The 17,900-nt window shown below is 31.7% G+C and overlaps 2 protein-coding genes and 1 non-coding gene across 3 annotated transcripts; 2 read left to right on the top strand and 1 right to left on the bottom strand.

The window, feature by feature from the left end:
• Positions 1-554: 554 nt before the first annotated feature.
• Positions 555-627, bottom strand: TRNAR-ACG. The gene has a single exon. It is a non-coding gene; the product is annotated as a tRNA-Arg (tRNA).
• A 2,703-nt stretch (positions 628-3,330) lies between these two features.
• Positions 3,331-5,287, top strand: LOC124942015. The gene has a single exon (XM_047482421.1). The coding sequence runs from the start codon at positions 3,721-3,723 to the stop codon at positions 5,086-5,088; it is 1,368 nt and encodes a 455-aa protein (XP_047338377.1). The 5' UTR covers positions 3,331-3,720; the 3' UTR covers positions 5,089-5,287.
• Positions 5,288-9,879: 4,592 nt separating this feature from the next.
• LOC124944116 lies at positions 9,880-17,804 on the top strand. Its single transcript, XM_047484589.1, has 10 exons — positions 9,880-10,132; positions 10,291-10,332; positions 10,854-10,914; positions 11,013-11,127; positions 11,767-13,484; positions 13,906-15,236; positions 15,348-15,475; positions 15,566-16,335; positions 16,953-17,065; positions 17,171-17,804. The coding sequence occupies exons 3-10, from the start codon at positions 10,861-10,863 to the stop codon at positions 17,460-17,462; spliced, it is 4,521 nt and encodes a 1,506-aa protein (XP_047340545.1). The 5' UTR covers positions 9,880-10,132; positions 10,291-10,332; positions 10,854-10,860; the 3' UTR covers positions 17,463-17,804.
• The last annotated feature ends 96 nt before the right edge of the window (positions 17,805-17,900 follow it).

Consider the following 17,900-nt stretch of genomic DNA (forward strand, 5'->3'; position numbering starts at 1 on the left):
TAAGATGTGAAATTCTTAGCTTTTTATACTAGCTTGTTTGTATATCAAATCATTCTTTATCTAATTTTTAAAACATGCTTAGGGGATTTCCATATTTTGTGCTCATATTGTTTGATTTTATTGACAAACTTAAACAATAAGTAATAGTTTCAATTCATGTGTTCATAACTTTGATTGTTACAATATTACAACAAATTATTTTTATTTTTCATGATTCTTAAAGCACAACAGAGTTCTAATGATTAGAGGTTGGAGTGTTTTTCTTGTTAATTTATTATTCTTATGCTTGATGGTTTTGTTCTCATTCATTCATGGGAATATTGTACTTGTCATTAGATATTCAAGGCAAGTTCTATTTTGAATTGCCATTTGCTTCTGTAATGACAATTGGAGTTTTTTATGGAGCCTAACTTAGTGGATTATGTTAGGTTTTGATTGACTTAATTAGATTCATGTGTTTGTTTTAATAGACTTTTATTTGATTGTAAAAGGATAGCCAAATTTTCAATGGTTGTAATGATCATTGCAATCATCATAATAAAAAAAAAACAAATCGACTCTGCTGGGGATCGAACCCAGAATCTCTGGTTTCGTAGACCAGCGCCTTATCCATTGGGCCACAGAGTCAATTGACTGTGTAACTTTAGTTCAAGTAAATCACAAATATATAAAATTCAAAATCCACAAATATTTGTATGTTTCATTTTTTTCATTGATGTTTTTAGAGGAAACAAACATAAGAATTATATTTTTCATGATTGAAAATAATAATAAATCATATGTAGGTGTGATTGTCAAATTGCTCACCTATTTAAAAAAAAAACATGACAATCCAATTGAATGAATTTGTGAAATTAAAATGTGTTAAATACCAAGGGATTGTGGACCTTTTTTTGGATTTTGAGTAGCATAGACCATGAAATGTGGTTCCTAGAGCTCGTCAAGACATACAACTTAACAAATAATTATATAAAAATAATGGGTGAGAGAAGTATATTCCATTTAAATTATATTAAATAGTTAGCATAAAATAAAAATAAATAAATATACTATAATGATACTACATGTGTATTTAATCTTTCATTTTTAATGGGAGACATGAAATTCTCCACTTGAATATATTTGGATTTATTATATATTTTAGGGGCACATTAACACCTAAAGATCCACTATTCCACTACATACATTTTCTTTATAAATTGTAAAAAAGCATGTTGTATAACTTGAAAAGGAGATAAATGGTGAAATGAAGGAAGTTCTAGAATACTGAAGAATCAAAATTTGAAAATTGCCAATGAAATAAGGAATAAAGTCGAAAGCTTGAGTGCTATTAAAACAACTTAATTAAAAAGGAAGATTGTAACATAGAACTTGAGGAGAGGCAACAATGGTCGGAGCTTGTTGGGTTATTTTAAAAAAACAATATTTTTTTATTATTTGAAAATATAAAGCTTTTGGTTACTCACTCCCTAGTGGGTTTCTTCAAGACATTATGAAAAATATTAGAAAATTGATACAAATCAATAACAAAATAAATTATGGTATAAATTGTCCTAAGTTAATAAAAATAAAAAAAATAAAAAAAATTCATGTCAAGATGACTCTTATTAGAAGAGTTGAAATCAAAGATGTCTTATTTTCAAGCTTATATTTATATTGTGAAAATATTTTTTTATATTTAAATTTCATAAAAAAAAATGTATGAGTATTTAATATTTTAATCAATAATAGAATATTAAAATAATAGAATATAAAAAACAAACTATAATTTGATGAGTAGTTTGTCAGTCATACTTCAATATTAATTTGGAAAAATATGGGGGAAAACATGGCTATTTGGAGTATGAATTATTGAACTAAATTAGTCAAAATCAATATGAACCTTTTTTGATTTCATGAATAAGATGTTTAACTTGGTTGAGATAGAATAAGTTGGTGTTAAATCAAATGAATTAAAGTTGGTGTTCGATTTTGACAAATAAATTAAGAAAAATATTAAATAAATGATAGTGGTTAAGTATATGAAATACTCCAATATAAATAAGCTAATTAAATTGGAAGAAAGCTATATTACATCATTTAAAGACAATTTTATTATACTACTGTAAAATTATTCAAGAATAATTAAAAATAGTTTATATCACTCTTTCTATCTTTTAATTACACTAGTTTGATAGATTTATTTTGTTTTATTAAATCTTTTTAAAAATCCAAATTAGATTGAATTTAATTAGGAGCATCCAAATTATCCCAACATTAACCTTTTTTCAGTTTCTTTTACTATATTATACATCACTATCTTATATAAAAAAAATACTTTTCTTTTTGCCTCACTTAAAAATTTAAATAAAATATTTTATTAATTGTATTATTTTTAACAAAAATAAATAAATAAATACTTATTATTGGACAAATAAAAAATAATTTATTAACTTCATCATCTTATAATTATTATAAACAAAAATAATTAACAACAATTTTATTATTATTGAATAAGTGATCTATAATAATAAAAATAAGAAGAAGAACATATTTAACATCAATTATAAAACAAAAAATGATAAAAATAATAATAAGCAAATGAGATTAAAATTGGATTATCTAAATCATAACCCAATCCATGTAATATGTATTAATAATATAATGACTTAGATTACAATTGGATAAGAATGAGTATGGTACATAGATCAAGTAAAACCTAGACCAGTATCCATATCTATCACTCTATAGTTTAAATTTTAAGTAAGAATAAAATCGATAACCTTTATTCTATTAGACAATGGAGGATCTATATCCAACCCGAATATTTCAAAATAGTTTGAATGTAAATAATAATAACAACAACACGAAAATACAGTCGTTATTAATAATTTTTAAAAATAAATTAAATATATTTTGTTTGTTGGTATTATTATTATTTAGCCGGGTAAATTTTAAGTAATAGTTCTATCATTGCTCTTAAACACAGAAATTAATTCATGAAGACCCATTAACTCATAAGAACCAAACCATAAACACTGGAAACCTTATAACTAGAATATAATAACTTCAATTAAATCCCTCTTCTAGTGTGGCACTAACAAAAATCGGATATATCGTTAGTCTCCTTGAAGGTTCTAGGTTCGAGCCCATTCGACGTCAAATTTTGCGTTTAGTTAAATGATTAAAAGTGTTTGCGGGGATTAGTCGCACTCGAAATGCGAACCCAATAAAAAAAACTCAATTGAACTAGGCCCATAGTTTTACTTGTGGAAAGTGAAGAAGATCCTATAAATTTAAAGAGAGGGAGTGTTGTTAGTTTCATCCTCATAATTTCAAACCTCTAAGAATGGCAATTAAGAAGATCTAGGATGGGTATAACCGCTCCTTCCCCAAAACCTTTTTCATCCTCATAATTACAGCCGACATAGCCTCCATTCCCTTTCATCCCTTCAATTTCTCTTTTTTCACAAAATTTCTCTTTCTCTCTCTGTATATAGAATTCATACTTCCTAATCCAATCACTGTTCGTAATGCAATTGCATTACGATCAACCGGTCCCTTCCATTTGATTTTTCATCTTCTTCTTCGTTTCCCTCCTTTCTTCTTTCTAGATCCATCCATGCATGTATCTAGAAAGTTGAGTCCAATCTTTCGTCTTCTATTTTGTGGTTTTTTCTTTTCCTTTCGATCTCCTTGTTGGGTTTTCTTTTGGGTAATTTGATCACCATCATCATCATCATGCCTCCTCCTCCATGGAAGAAGGCCAGATTATCTCGGATGATGTCCGATCACTTGAATTCACCGACCCACGGCGGTTCTCTCGTCGTCGAGACTGGTTTCCCAACATCACTCGTCGATCTATTTGTCAAGAATCGCCATCGCATGAAGAAAAGTTCATCCAAGAAGAATAATTGGACCACTGAAATTGAATCGGAACCGGCCGATTCCTCTAACTTTTTAGGGGAAGTATTCGAGACGGAGTCTATTTCTTCTTCATCGTCCCCTCGCCGGAATGAATCAATCGATCAGGAAATAACCGGCGAAAGTGCAGGAGCCAGGGGATATTTCTGGTCCTGGTGGTGGTGGATCTTCAAGGTTTTCTTCGTTGTGGTAATGGCGATGGGGACGAAGCAACTCGCTGTTGGGATTACAGTTTCGGCTTTCTCTCTTCTTGTAATGGAACTTTTCGGAAAATATATTTCCAAACCATGGCAATCCAAACGGAAGTTTATCAAGAACAGTAATCATTCGAGTTCAGATGAATCTCAATCCAAAGAAGTTCAAATTGATGAACATAATCGCAATGCAGAGGTTGCGGATTCGGATTTGGATTTGGATTCGAAAGTGAACGAAACTCCAAATCCGAAACCTAATAATCATTTGAGGCTTCCTAGCGGAGAAATTAGGGTGATGAAATCAATCTTAAGCTCACCTAGATTTCATAGACGATCTGCATCTGACGATATGGGAACAACTAAAGATTTGCATGCTTTTAAGAGTTTCAACTGGAGTTGGTTCTCGGAAGAGGAAATGAAAGAAGGTGTAAAAAAGGAAGATGCAGATAAAGATACAGATAAAGATAATCACAGTGAGTTAGATCAGAATCAGATCTCTAAACCTCTAGATCATGATCATGATTGTGTTACCAATCAGATCGTTCATAAAAGCAACAGTAGAAAGATAAAATCGAAGATAAAGAAGTTCGTTAAGAAACTTAAGAGTTCAAAGAAAGAACGTACCGATCGGAGGAATGACGCATCATGTTCTGTCTCGGCCGAAGAATCTGAATCCATTACCGCATCGAACAATTTGAACGAGAACAATCATCAACCGATAACTGATAGTGCAAAATCGATTTTGACGGAGAATTTACAGGTGACAGAAAAGGAGGATAACCTAGGGTTAGAAATTAATAACGATGCGAAGATTGTTGAAGCGAAGAGGAAAGGATGGAGAAGGAGGAAATCGACTTACTGTGTGGCGATGCTCGCCGTCATTCTAGCAGGATTAGTTGGAGGTCGATTCTGTGGCATTGCGTTTACATTGATTTGGTGCGCGGCGATGAAATTGATCGGCAGTCACAAGGAAGGCTCAGTTTCCGGTTGATCAGTTTCACCGGCGACGGCGACGGTAACTGCTTTGCGGATCTGTGGATTCTCTCTCTTACTTTATCAATGGTGTTTTTGTTTTCATACTTCAAATTTTTTTAGTGATCTATGTATGTATTCAGAAATTAAACTTGTAAAAATGTTTTTAAAGTGAATTTGATAAAAGATTAACTATTATATATTATTATTGGCTAATAGATATATTTTCTTGCCCAAATTAAATGATTTTTATTAGATCAAATTATAATTGAATATATATTGATATAAATTTCTAAATGAAAATTATTGATTTATAAGATATCTATGATTGTCTGCTTTCTATCAACAAATTTATCTACTAGTCTATTTAGAAATACTTTTTGAAGTTTAATCTTAGATTGAGTAGTATGAGTTTGGAAAAATAAAAAGTGAATAAATATCTTAATATGTGGTTAGTTAAATTAAATTTAATAATATTAGTTCATATAAATTCAAATTTAGATTCATAAATTATTTCTTAATAGAATACATTGATAAAAATTATATACAACCATTATATATAATTCTAAAAGGAAATAAAAATAATAATAATAATAATAATATAAAAGGAAATGGATTAGATATATAAAAATTATGAGAAATGATTGGATTGGAGGATGAATTTGTTAGAAAAATATGGAAAAAAAATGATGTGAAAAGTTCGAGATTTAGGGAAAACAAGTTTTTGTTAAAAATGAATAAACAAACAAAATGAAAATTGAAAAACAAAACAACTAAAATGAGAACAAAAATGAAGGACACAAACAAACGTCTTGAAATCAAAAGTAATGGTGATTTTCTCATACACAATGCTCAATCTTTGACAAATCAACAAATTCTTTTCATAAGTGAGAATTTGTCTCCACGTTCGAATAAGTAAGTTTTCATCACAGATAATTAATGTCAAACAAACTCCACATTATTTCGAACCATTGAAAATGCTTTTACGTTACTCTCAATCCAAATATAATAAACAATTAATGTTTTGCAAAGATGGCAACATTTGAACTAAAGTGTTAAAAAGAGAATATAGAAATATTTTTTTTTTTTATAATTGTAGCAATATATATATATATATATATATATATATATATATATATATATATATATATATATATATATATATATATATATATATATATATTGTATTTACACGTAAGAGCATATTAATAGACAGAGAGTTAACAATTAGGTATAAATCTTTAAGCTTCCCAATTGTTAAGTTTATCTATGAGCTTCCTAACTTGAACTTATCTATAATACAAGACTAATAATTATAAATTGTTAGGTTAATTTCATACATTTTTAACACTCTCCCTCAAGTTAGAGTAAAGAGATTGATTACTCCTAACTTGTCCTATTAAAGTTTCTTTTATCTAGAGTCTTTTTGAAAATATCAGCAAGTTGATCTTTGCTAGGTACTAAGGGGTTATGTTGCACGGATACGGAGATATAACAAATTTTGAAAATATATGATACAATACGTTTAGGATAAGTAAATTATATATATAATATTTATATAAATTTAATATTAAAATAAATAAAAATAAAAACTCATATTCATTTTTCATAATATCCATTACAATGGATGTTTACTAAAAATAGAAAGTAAGAAAATGAATTACAAGGGTAAAATGTTTTAATTAGGTCAAATATTGAAGTCCTTCAAATTCTCTTTTTTATTTATTTTGATACTTAACTTTTTATTTTTTAATTTTTTTTACCCAAAATGTATTCAAAAATATATCCAAGTCGTATCGGATTGGTCAACCCTACGAAAAGTCAACGATACGTGTTTTTCCATATCCAATACTCCAATTTTTTTTTGAAGTATTCGTGCACCAGATTGAACCTTCTCACGAACAAAGTGACAATCAACTTCAATGTGTTTGATGCGCTCATGAAATACTAGATTTGATACAATATATCTAGCAGCATTGTTGTCGCAATACATTTTTATGGTTTTGAGCTCAACTCCCAAGTTTTTAAGAATATATTTAATCCAAATTAGTTTTCCGGTAGTGGTTGTCATAACACGATATCCAACTTCGTCGCTTGAACGAACAACAATAGTTTGTTTCTTACTTCTCCACGTCACTAGATTTCCTTTAACGAATGTACAAAAGTCAGTAGTCGACTTTGTGTCAAAGTTGCCTGCCCAATTAGCATCAGTATAACCAATGAAGTCCATGAAGTCCATGCAGTTGTTTCGCTTCATCCATATGCCTACTCTAGGAATAGTTTTAAGATAATGTAGAATCTTGTAAACAACAGAAATGTGTGAAGTTCTTGGAGAATGCATTAATTGACTTACATTGCTAACTGCAAAGATTATATCGGGACGAGTAACTGTTAGATAGATAAGTTTACTTACAAGTCTTTGATACATACAAATGTCATGAAGAGATGTACATTCTTCAGTGTTTAATTTAACAGTTGTTTCAATAAAAGTCTTTGCGGGTTTTTCATGAAGTTTACCAGTTTCTTTTCTAAAATCCAAGCCATATTTTCTTTGAGAAAGAAATAAACTTTTCTTAGAATGAGCAATTTCTATCCCCAAAGAAATACTTGAGACTGCCAAGGTCTTTAATGTCAAACTGTTTATGCAGATACTTTTTAACCTTGAGGATATCACTTGAGCTATTACCTGTTACTATAATATCATCTACATACATAAGTACAATAGTATTAGTAAGCTGGCCCTAGGGTAAGTCCGACAAGTCCTTGGGCTAGGGCAGCCCAATTATTAAAATTAGTAAGATATTTTATTAAATTTGTTTTAATTAAAAAAAAAAAGTGTTGTAGCTTAGTGGTGGAAGATAAATATGTAAATCTTTTAGTTGATCATGAGTTCAAATCTCGCCCAAAGCTATTTTTTTAATCCATTTTTTAAATTAGACTTAGGGCAACAACAAAAATATCGTTTTTTTTCTACCCGAGGCTGGGGCAGCCCAAATCTCAGGGCCGACACTGAGTAGTATTGTCAGTAGTTTTAATAAAAAGAGAAGAATCGACAAAGCTTTTTCAAAAGTTGTGATGAACAAGAGCGCTGCTAAGTTTATCATACCATTCCCTTGGAGATTGTTTGAGTCCGTAAATAGCTTTATTCAACCTACAAACAAATTTTGTGTTAAGATTTTTCTTATACCCTTGTGGGATACATATATACTTCTTCTTACAGATCGCCTTAAATAAAATCATTATTACATCCATTTGATGTAAATCTCATTTTTGATTTGCAACAATAGATAATAATATCATTATAATGCTCATTTTTGCTACGGGTGCAAAGGTTTTCTCATAGTCTAATCCATAAGTATTGGTGTATCCTTTGGCAACAAGTCGGGCTTTATATCTTATTTTTTCTAAGCTATCATACTTAATTTTGTATATTAATTTACAACCAACCACTTTCTTAACTTTAGGAAGAGGGACAAGTGTCCAGGCATTATTCTTTTCTGGAACCTCTAATTCGTTATTCATGACAACACACCAAGTAAAGCTGAACTTGACTTCTTGAAATATTTTTAACTCTATTTGATCAAGAGATGTGATAAAAGCATGATATTCATTAGAGACATTTTCTTAAGATAAATATATTTGAATAAGATACTTTACCGAATAAAGATGATAATCTTTAAGCTTTTTAGATGGTTGAACAACTATTGAGAACCTTCGAACATTGTCAATTACAAACGAATAAACGATAAACCGACTTAATATAAATTGAAACCAACTATTTCAATTACATAACTTAGTTTATAAATATACTTAACCAATATATTTTATCGGGCCGAAAGGTCACAGATGAATGTTTTTATTGGAAGTCAATTGAAATTTTGGACATCTTTTTTTCAAATCTTATAATTTGATCATATTTATTGTTAAAATTATACAATGTTTTAACAGTTTTTATCAATTCTTTATTTATTAATTGAAACTCTCATTTCTTTAAAATTTAGTAATTAATAAATCAGTTACATGAATATTTATTTATTTATAAATATCACGTAAATATTAAGTTAACGTCATCAAAACCGTTAAAACAAAATTCATTTTATATAACTTTAACACTGAGAAGCTTAAATTAAAATGGTGAGTTTTAAAAAGAAAATAGTTTCAAATTTCAATTGGCTCCAAATAAGAGGCTCTCCATTTACACATTTTTGCATTTTTATTATATATATATATATAAATTAAAGTAAACAATTTTTTTAAAAACTTAAATAATTTTTTTATAATATATATAGTTGATATTTTTTTAATAATATTTATATTAAATGTTATTAGAGATAAATCTAATAAATTTAAGTATATATTTATTTAGATTTTAAATTATATTTATACTATACAAATTAAATATTTTATATTTTAAAGAGGAGTAATATAGAGAATGACGAGAGAGAAAATTTGTTATTTTTTTTTGACCAGAGCACGTCATTCTCTATTAAATTCCCTCATATTTCCCTATTTAAAATAATATAAGAAGTAGTTAGATGATATAAAAAAAAGTGTGAAGAGAGTGAGAGAAAAAATATATTTTTATATTTTTTCAGTGAATTGTTGATTATTATTTCTTCCAAATCTCTCTATTATTTCTCTTAATAATAATAATTTATTTAAAATAAATCCAAATAAATAATTTTTTCTTAATGAAACGATATTTAAAAAAGAAAATCAGTTTACATGCAAATTTGAAAAATAAAAAATAAATCAAACAAGATATAAGAAGGTTTACACTTCACGGCGTTAATCCTGAACAGAATCAGGGTTTTGGGTTGCAGAAAGAAGGCAAGGGGGTTTGAAGATTTGAAGAAGGGGCACTTGATTATGAACTATCAATTGCGCGCGATAATGATTTGATGTTTTAGAGGAAAGATAAACGAAGCTCCATAAACTGTCTTATATATGTTGAATCGATTTCTTAACTATAGATTCTCCAGTCTGAAAGTGCTTTCGAGGCAGCGGCGCTGCTCCCATAGCCATCGTCAACAACTTCTTCAGCTGTGACACATTATCCAAAGGTGCGACGAGTGAAGAATCCACAGAAATTTTGAACAAATACATGCGTTTATGGGCGCCATTGGCTGAACTGTTTCCAAATTCTTAGAATTCTGATTGTTTGATTGAAATCAATTTATTTATATCTGTTGTTGATAAATATTGAACTTTTTGGTAGCAGGGAGTTGAATAGCTGGGATTCGCTTTGAAGATAGTTAAAAATGTAAGGATTCATGCTTTATATGGATACACTTGATGTGAAAAGTAAAAAAGCCTTAGAATTTTATTTCCAATTCATATTATTCCTCTTTCAATTGAGCTACTGCTGTTAATTTTCATAGCGTATTCATCTCTTTAGGTTAGCAAAAGAGAATGTGTTAAGCTCTTAAGGTTACCTGTATTTTTGTTGAATGTGAAAATATGTTGGAGATAATCACTGACTGTTGGTGGAACTACTGTTCTTTTCATATTTCGAGTTGGAGTTTTGGAGACAGAAATATTTTTTATACATAGGTTTAGTCTTAAAGGTGTTTTAACTTTCATTACTGTTGGCTGCTGTTTATACTTCCTGAATTTATTCTCATGATATCGTTTCATAATCCTTATTCATCGGTTATTTTTCTTTTGTCAACTTAAGTGAAGTGACATTGCTTAATAAAAGAGCTCTTATTTCATTCCTTTATGTTTCACTAAGTTCTTTTTAACTTGTTATGCTGACAAACAATGAATGATGACATGTCACAGTTCAGCTATGGCTGAGGATTTGGTGGTCAAGACTCAGATGGTAAACCCATGTTGTGCAACGGTACTACTTTTTATTCAGATTCACATTCCATTTTTCTTTTCCTTTATGTCAAATGTCCTTCCTTTATCAGGAAGTTTATGATTTGAATTGAATTGCAGTTAAAAGAGAAGAATTCTAAGCTGGAAGCATCGCGGACAGCCCTTCGACAAGGTGTGAAGATGCAGAGTGAAATGATTGATAAGCTTCAAAATGAGAATCAGATTCTTAAGTTAGGTAAATATTTAAGCTTAAGTTTTTTGTGAATGACTTTGAGCTTGTTTGATCTATGTTTTTTTGCAAGGAAAAATGTTCTTATAAAAAAAGGAAAAAATGTTTGATGAAAAAAGTTGTTTATTTCTTTTATTTGGGTCAAATGACTAAAATATCATTAGTATTTAATATTTTAAAATGTTACATAGAATAAAGTAAGGGTATTTTTAGTATTTTGATGGAAGAAGTGATTGATGATGATACAGTGGTTTATTTGAATTAAATCCAAGTAAACCACATCAAACGAGCCCTTTGATTCTCTATCTGGATTGATACAAATTGTTTGGGGATTTTTCTCAAAGGAGTCATATTAACACTTTAAACGGGTTAACTTACCAGGAGAAAAAATATGTGCACATGTTATTCTTAAAGTTTATTTTTTTAAAAAAGGTCAACTTTTCATTACATCGAATAAAAATGATCGCGAGTGGCGGTCAAGTTATTCATAAAGTTTCATTTCCCCTAAATAGTAATCATTAGCTTAATGTAATTATCATTTTACCCAAAAGGAAGAAATCATGTTTTTTCTTAAGAAAATTTAAATATACAATTTATTCTGGGAGAATGAACCTTCATTGCCTTTCTGTTTTTGTGGTTATCCAGCACACAAAGAAGAGAAGGCGAAGGCTGATAACGAAAGAAACGAGAAAGAAAAACAGTCAGCTCTTCAGGTTTCTTTGGAGAATGAAATATGTTCATTAAAGGCAGAGATCTTGGCATTGCAGGAAAATACTACATGTAAGGAAGCTCAGGATTCCAACAAGGAGGAAGTAATATTCCTTCAAACACGAATATCTGAGGGACTAAAGGAAATAAATCTGCTGAAGGAGCAATTGGAGAAAGAAACAAGCAAGGCAGAATATGAGTCTAAAAGAGCATTGGAGGGAAAGAAGGAAGCAAGAGAAACGTTGAAATTGGTGGAGGCTGAAAAAAGAAGGGCTGATGAAGAGAAGAGATTGGCAAATGCTGAGAGGGAGAAGGCCAGAGCGAATCTACTTCTACTGGAAAAGCTGAAGGTTGAAGCTAATGAATTAAGATCAAAATTAGTCTCTGAGGGAGTTAAATATGGAGAGTTAAAAAATAAGCTGGAGGTAGAAAAGCAGAAGGCAATGAAGGAGAAAACATGTTCATTAAAGGCCGAGATCTTGTCATCGCAGGAAAATACTGCATGTAAGGAAGCTCAGGACTCCAACAAGGACGAAGTAATATTCCTTCAAACACGAATATCTGAGGGGCTAGCGGAAATAAATCTGCTGAAGGAGCGTTTGGAGAAAGAAACAAGCAAGGCAGAATATGAGTCTAAAAGAGCAATGGAGGGAAAGAATGAAGCACGAGAAACGTTAAAATTGGTGGAGGCTGAAAAAAGAAGGGCTGATGAAGAGAAGAGATTGACAAATGCTGAGAGGGAGAAGGCCAGAGAGAATCTACTTCTACTGGAAAAACTGAAGATTGAAGCTAATGAATTAAGATCAAAATTGGTCTCTGAGGGAGTTAAATATGGAGAGTTTAAAAAAAAGCTGGAGGTAGAGAAGCAGAAGGCATCGAAGGAGAAAAAACGTGCAGACATGGCAACTGCAAAAGCAGAAGAGCACAGGAAGCTAACAGAAATTAACCAGAATAAAGTTGCTGAGGTTAATTCACAAGCCAATCAGCTTAATCAGCAGCTGGAAGAGCATAAAAGAAGGATGGAGAAATTGGAAAAAGAGAGAAATGAGCTTCTATCCTTTAAAAGAAAGGTTGGAGCTTCTGCTAAACGGTCTTGTAAATGCATGACTGCTGAAACTACCAAAAGAGATGTTGGCCTTCAGGTCAGTATGGGTGAAACAGAAAATGTTTCAAATAAACTACTAAAGAAAGACAGACACAAGAATCATGGGGAAAAAGTGCATAAAGATATGTCAAGTAAAAAATCAGAAGAGAGGACTATGGTTGCTGATATAAACTTTAAGAAGCCAAAAGAAACAAATCATCATGCAGATAAGTTAACTCTTCAGTTAAAAGACTACATGCAGATGGTGGAAGGGCTAATGAAGGAGGTGAAACTTGTTGCTTCTATGAAATCTGTTGAGGCTTCTAGTTTTCCTTCAGAAAGAAATGTGACAGGAGAAGATGCAGAAATGAAGTTCCTGAAGAAAAAGCTGAAGTTTGAAAAGATGCAAGTAAAGCATTTTAAACATGCTGCTAAGTTAGAAACTCTTCGCAATAATATACTTCAACAAGAGATATGTTGCCTAAAGCAGGATCTTGTAAGTTTTACAGGTCGTCTGAATGTACTGAATAACTGCTTCACATCTACTGAAGGTACACACAATTTGGAAAAGGTCAGCATTTCTTTGCTTGGGTTTTTATTTATTTTGGAATCATAGAGTTTTTTTTTCTACATGTCTTGTATGAATGGATTATTTTCTTTCTATTTGCCATGAATTGTTCTTTTGGAAATTGCCATGGTAGGCAACTTCTTAGTTGGTAACAGATGTACCACAATATCAAGTGTATTGTCCTGTGTTAAGACTTGTTTTATTTGCTGGGAGTTACTGTTGTTCTACTCTTCCAAGTGCATAATTACATTTGTTTTTACATTTTCCTTCAATTGATTGTAAACATACAAGCTTCAATTCATGATTGCATGCTCATTGGTACATATTGAATACTGATTAAGGGATCACCAAATATGTTTAAATAACCTTTAATCTGTTATTGATTTTATAGTCTTATTGACTTGCTTTTTCTTTGGCTTTTCAGACTTGTAGTAGGGTCTTGGATATGCCAAGCGCTGGAATGCCAAAATTCTTCAGAAAAGAATCCAGCCATTTGAATTCCCATAATACTCATGATCATTTAAAGGGAAACACCCAGGGTTGCATGCAACTTCTCAAGCATTCCTTAGAAAGTAGTCACCTAATGGTTCCTATGGATGAAGGATTACCAACTGAATCCATAACAGGTATTACTTCTCAGTTGGAGTCTCTACCCAGAGGCTGCAATAAAAGTATGCAGTCTGCAGTAAATTCCAGTACAGCATCTTTTTCTAACAGACAATTTATCGGCTCACAGGAAAGAGTTTCTCCTTCTGCATGTACCTCACTTAAGTTGACTGAATCAAATCCAGAAGCAAACATGTCTAGATTGTCTGGTCAAGATACTAGAATAGAGAATAACAAACAGCTTGCAGTTGTGGTAGAAAAACTTGATGTTGTTGGAAAAGGGCATGAACATAAGAAGAGAAAAAGAGTCCATGATGGTATTGACTCCATTGGATATAATCAGCCTCACAATAATCAGTGGCAGATGCAGATAGAGCAGAAACTGTCTATGCTTCATGATATGCTAAGTCAAATAAAAAGCCCTCCAGACGAGACATTGTCAGTGCCTGGTCTTGTGTGCAAACCCAATTCAAACCCAAAAGCTCACAAGAAAAGAAAGGTTTGTATTGGGCATGAAGAGCATCCAAAGAAGTTGCTTGTCTCTAATGATAATGAGAACATACATGATGGACTTAATAACTCTATCAAAAGGAGCTCGGAAAGTATGGGAAAGTTTGAAGACGTGTCAGAATATAACTATATGCGTGTGCTCGACTTGGATAATCATGCGGATGAGGAATACTACCGCAGTGCTATAGAAGAGCCGTTGTCTCCGATTATAACAAGTTTTCTGTTAAGTGGAAGAAGAATCGATGAATGTGTTGGGGGTGAGATCTCCCGTGAGAGGTGTTCAGTGGAAAATGAAAGATCAATATCAGATTGCACTCTTCATATAGACAATACATTGGTTGATTCATGCAAATTTAATAAGGATACTTTATGTGTGCCTGATGGGATCAAGATTCCAGATTCACATAGTCTGAGTGATAAAGATGCAATTATTTCATTTCATAGAATGGAGATGCCTCCCTGCAAACTTCTTCCGAAATACTGCATAATCTTCTCAGATATTGATGATAGCCGCAGCATTTCAAGAATACTTCATGCTATCGGATCCTGTATGGCTATGTGCGAAAAAGCTGATTTAACGGGTTTGACCTTGCAAAAGATTCTGATGTCATTTGTGAAGACTGAAGACCTGTCACACAAGTAAGTGACCTCTTGGCCTACTTGTTAGTTATTCTATATTGCTTCAAAATTAATAAAAAGACAAAATCTGTGTATTTCTCTAACGGTTTTCCTTTATTGTGCTCTTTCCAGGGAAAAATCTTGTGTGTTGTTGTCACTTGAATTGCATATTTTCTCTGGATTTTCTTTGGGAAAATTGGAAAATTTGAATGAGCATCTTATGCTCCTTTTTCATTCCATCGCTGAACAAATGCAATCAGGTGAGTGTTATTCAACGTATTTGTTGTCTACTGTAAACTGTTGATTCCCTATGGAAGTTTTAAAATACTTTTAATATTTTCTTTGTGCAGTTATATCTGATGCTGTAACACGGAACAGTTTTGTAGAATTATGCCTGTTTGGCGAATTGCTTATACTAATTGAAGAATTTATTTTAGACTGGAGAGTTATGGAGCTAAATGATGAATTATTATTGGATGGAGTCAACCCTGTCAGTTGTAGTCCTAGCATCAATGTTGTTCTTAATGGTGCAGAGAGAATTCTGAAATATAGAACGGCTTCTTCTAATGAATTCATGGCTGGGGGTATATTGTTAGCATCAATATGTGTAGCTACTAATAACATTGGTTTCTTGTGCATGACATCCTACAACATGTTGAGAGTTTCGAAAATCGATTCATCATTGAGATTGACTATCCTTCACATTTTTGCTTGTATCTGTGGACCTAAATATTTCAAGCTTGAACATTACCATTTAGTGACGACCCTGATTAAATCTTTAGTCACTTTTCACGAGAAAGCAAGTTTGTCAGCCACAAAATGCCCTCTGAATGGAGGTGAGGTTTTTTCAGGGTTCTCTTCCACAAAATGCCCATTTTCTGAGGATGCAATTTCAGTCGAATCAGTCAATTCATTGCTCTTGGAAGAGCTTCAGAAATTTGGCTTGTCTGATGCCCTACATCAAAATCTGCTGGAATTGGTAGCTTTAGAATATATGGATAAAGGAGGCTCAAAATCGTTCTCAAGGAACTTGATACCATCAATATCTGAATCTGATGATGCAACTTTATGTCGCTTTACTGACGTTTTGTCCTTACTGGAGCTGATGTCATTCAACATGGTAAACTCGTATTTTCATATTTGCACCATTCTATGTGGGTTATATGGAAAGTCATTTGCTATTTCTTTCTTTTCTGTGTCGTTATGTATGTGTGATAAGTTTGCATCTGGACGACAATATTCTTGGGCCTTGTTTGACGTGGACTATTTGAGATTAATTTCAAATAACCCACTATACAATCAACAATCTACTCGTTATTCAAAATACCCTCTATTTAATTAATTTATTTTTCATTACATATTTATACCCCAAACATTTTTACCCAAATAGTCTAATTTCAAATAATCCTAGTTTGACCATCTATTATTTTTGACCTGTTATTGAGATGAACGATTTGTTTGAATTGGAAAATGTTCCAATTTCCCTTGTTTTAGGGTTGGGATGGGTGGTTGTTCTCTGTGAGTCACGAAATGGCTGAAGTGAAATTCATTTATTGGGGTCATGGCGGTAGAATGCTATGCTTGCCTTCTCCAGGGAGAAAAAGCCCTGGTCTAAAAAAAGGAACAATTATTGATTTTTTCATGAACATAATCTGAGAGTTTTCCTTTCTGGTGGAATACATTTGAATTCTATGCAAAACTGTTGTACTAATTACAAATACTTGTGTTGATGAGCAGAGCTGGGAATGGACATGCAAAAATACCATCAGCCGACTTCTGGAAATCTTGGATTCGTCTGTGGAGAAGAACTTTTCTGTTATCATTATTGTTCTTCTCGGTAAACTTGGGAGGTAGTTTCTAACTTGGGGAAGTTTGTTTTCCAACACTTGCTATTAATTGAAATTGTTTGTTGGATACTTGACAAGTGCTGATTATTTTTTTGCCTACTTTATCAGGTTTGGAATTGATGCTTGTGGATACGAACACACTAGCATTGCAAATATAAGAAACCGTTTATCTAACTTCCTCAGTCAACCAAAAATTGGGTTCCCTATCCAGATTTCTGCTTTCAACTCTTTGCTTGGTCTGCTCTGCATCCCTTACGAAGAACTAATGAATAGCGATCTCCAGTCACCTACGATTTCCCTAAGCAAAATTGGAAATGTTGATTGTTTAAGGAAATGGTACTCCGTCCTGAGAAATGAACAACAGTCTTTAGTTACTGATCTCAACTGTGCGGGCCGCTGACTGTTTTTCTTTTTACCCAAGCTGGCATATGAAACAGGTTTCATTTCTAACTCTGTTGTATATTCCGTCTTAAATATCTTTTTGGTTTTTTCTCGAGGAAAGATATGAGGTTACTGAAGAACGGGTATTCAAGATTCTTGTTCTTTATCAATTTTGCTTGCTGTCTTCTTTTGGGAAGTCAGTCAACTGTTAGAATTCAGCAAGAATTTTGTTGTTTCATTTAGAAAAAAACAGTGCATATTAGAGGTTTTTTAGTAGAAATATTGTGATGATACCTTCAAAGTTTCTCATTCTGATGAGTTAGGCCTTGTTTGATGTGAGTTTCATTGTATATTTCTATCACTAATGTTGTTTTTATCCAAATAATCTGGTTTATAATAACTTGCCTCCAAGGTTATTTGAAATAAGCAATTAGTTATTCAAATAACCCTTTGATTA

Source organism: Impatiens glandulifera, chromosome 6 (genome assembly GCF_907164915.1).
Source record: "Impatiens glandulifera chromosome 6, dImpGla2.1, whole genome shotgun sequence".
NCBI classification, from domain to species: Eukaryota; Viridiplantae; Streptophyta; class Magnoliopsida; order Ericales; family Balsaminaceae; genus Impatiens; species Impatiens glandulifera.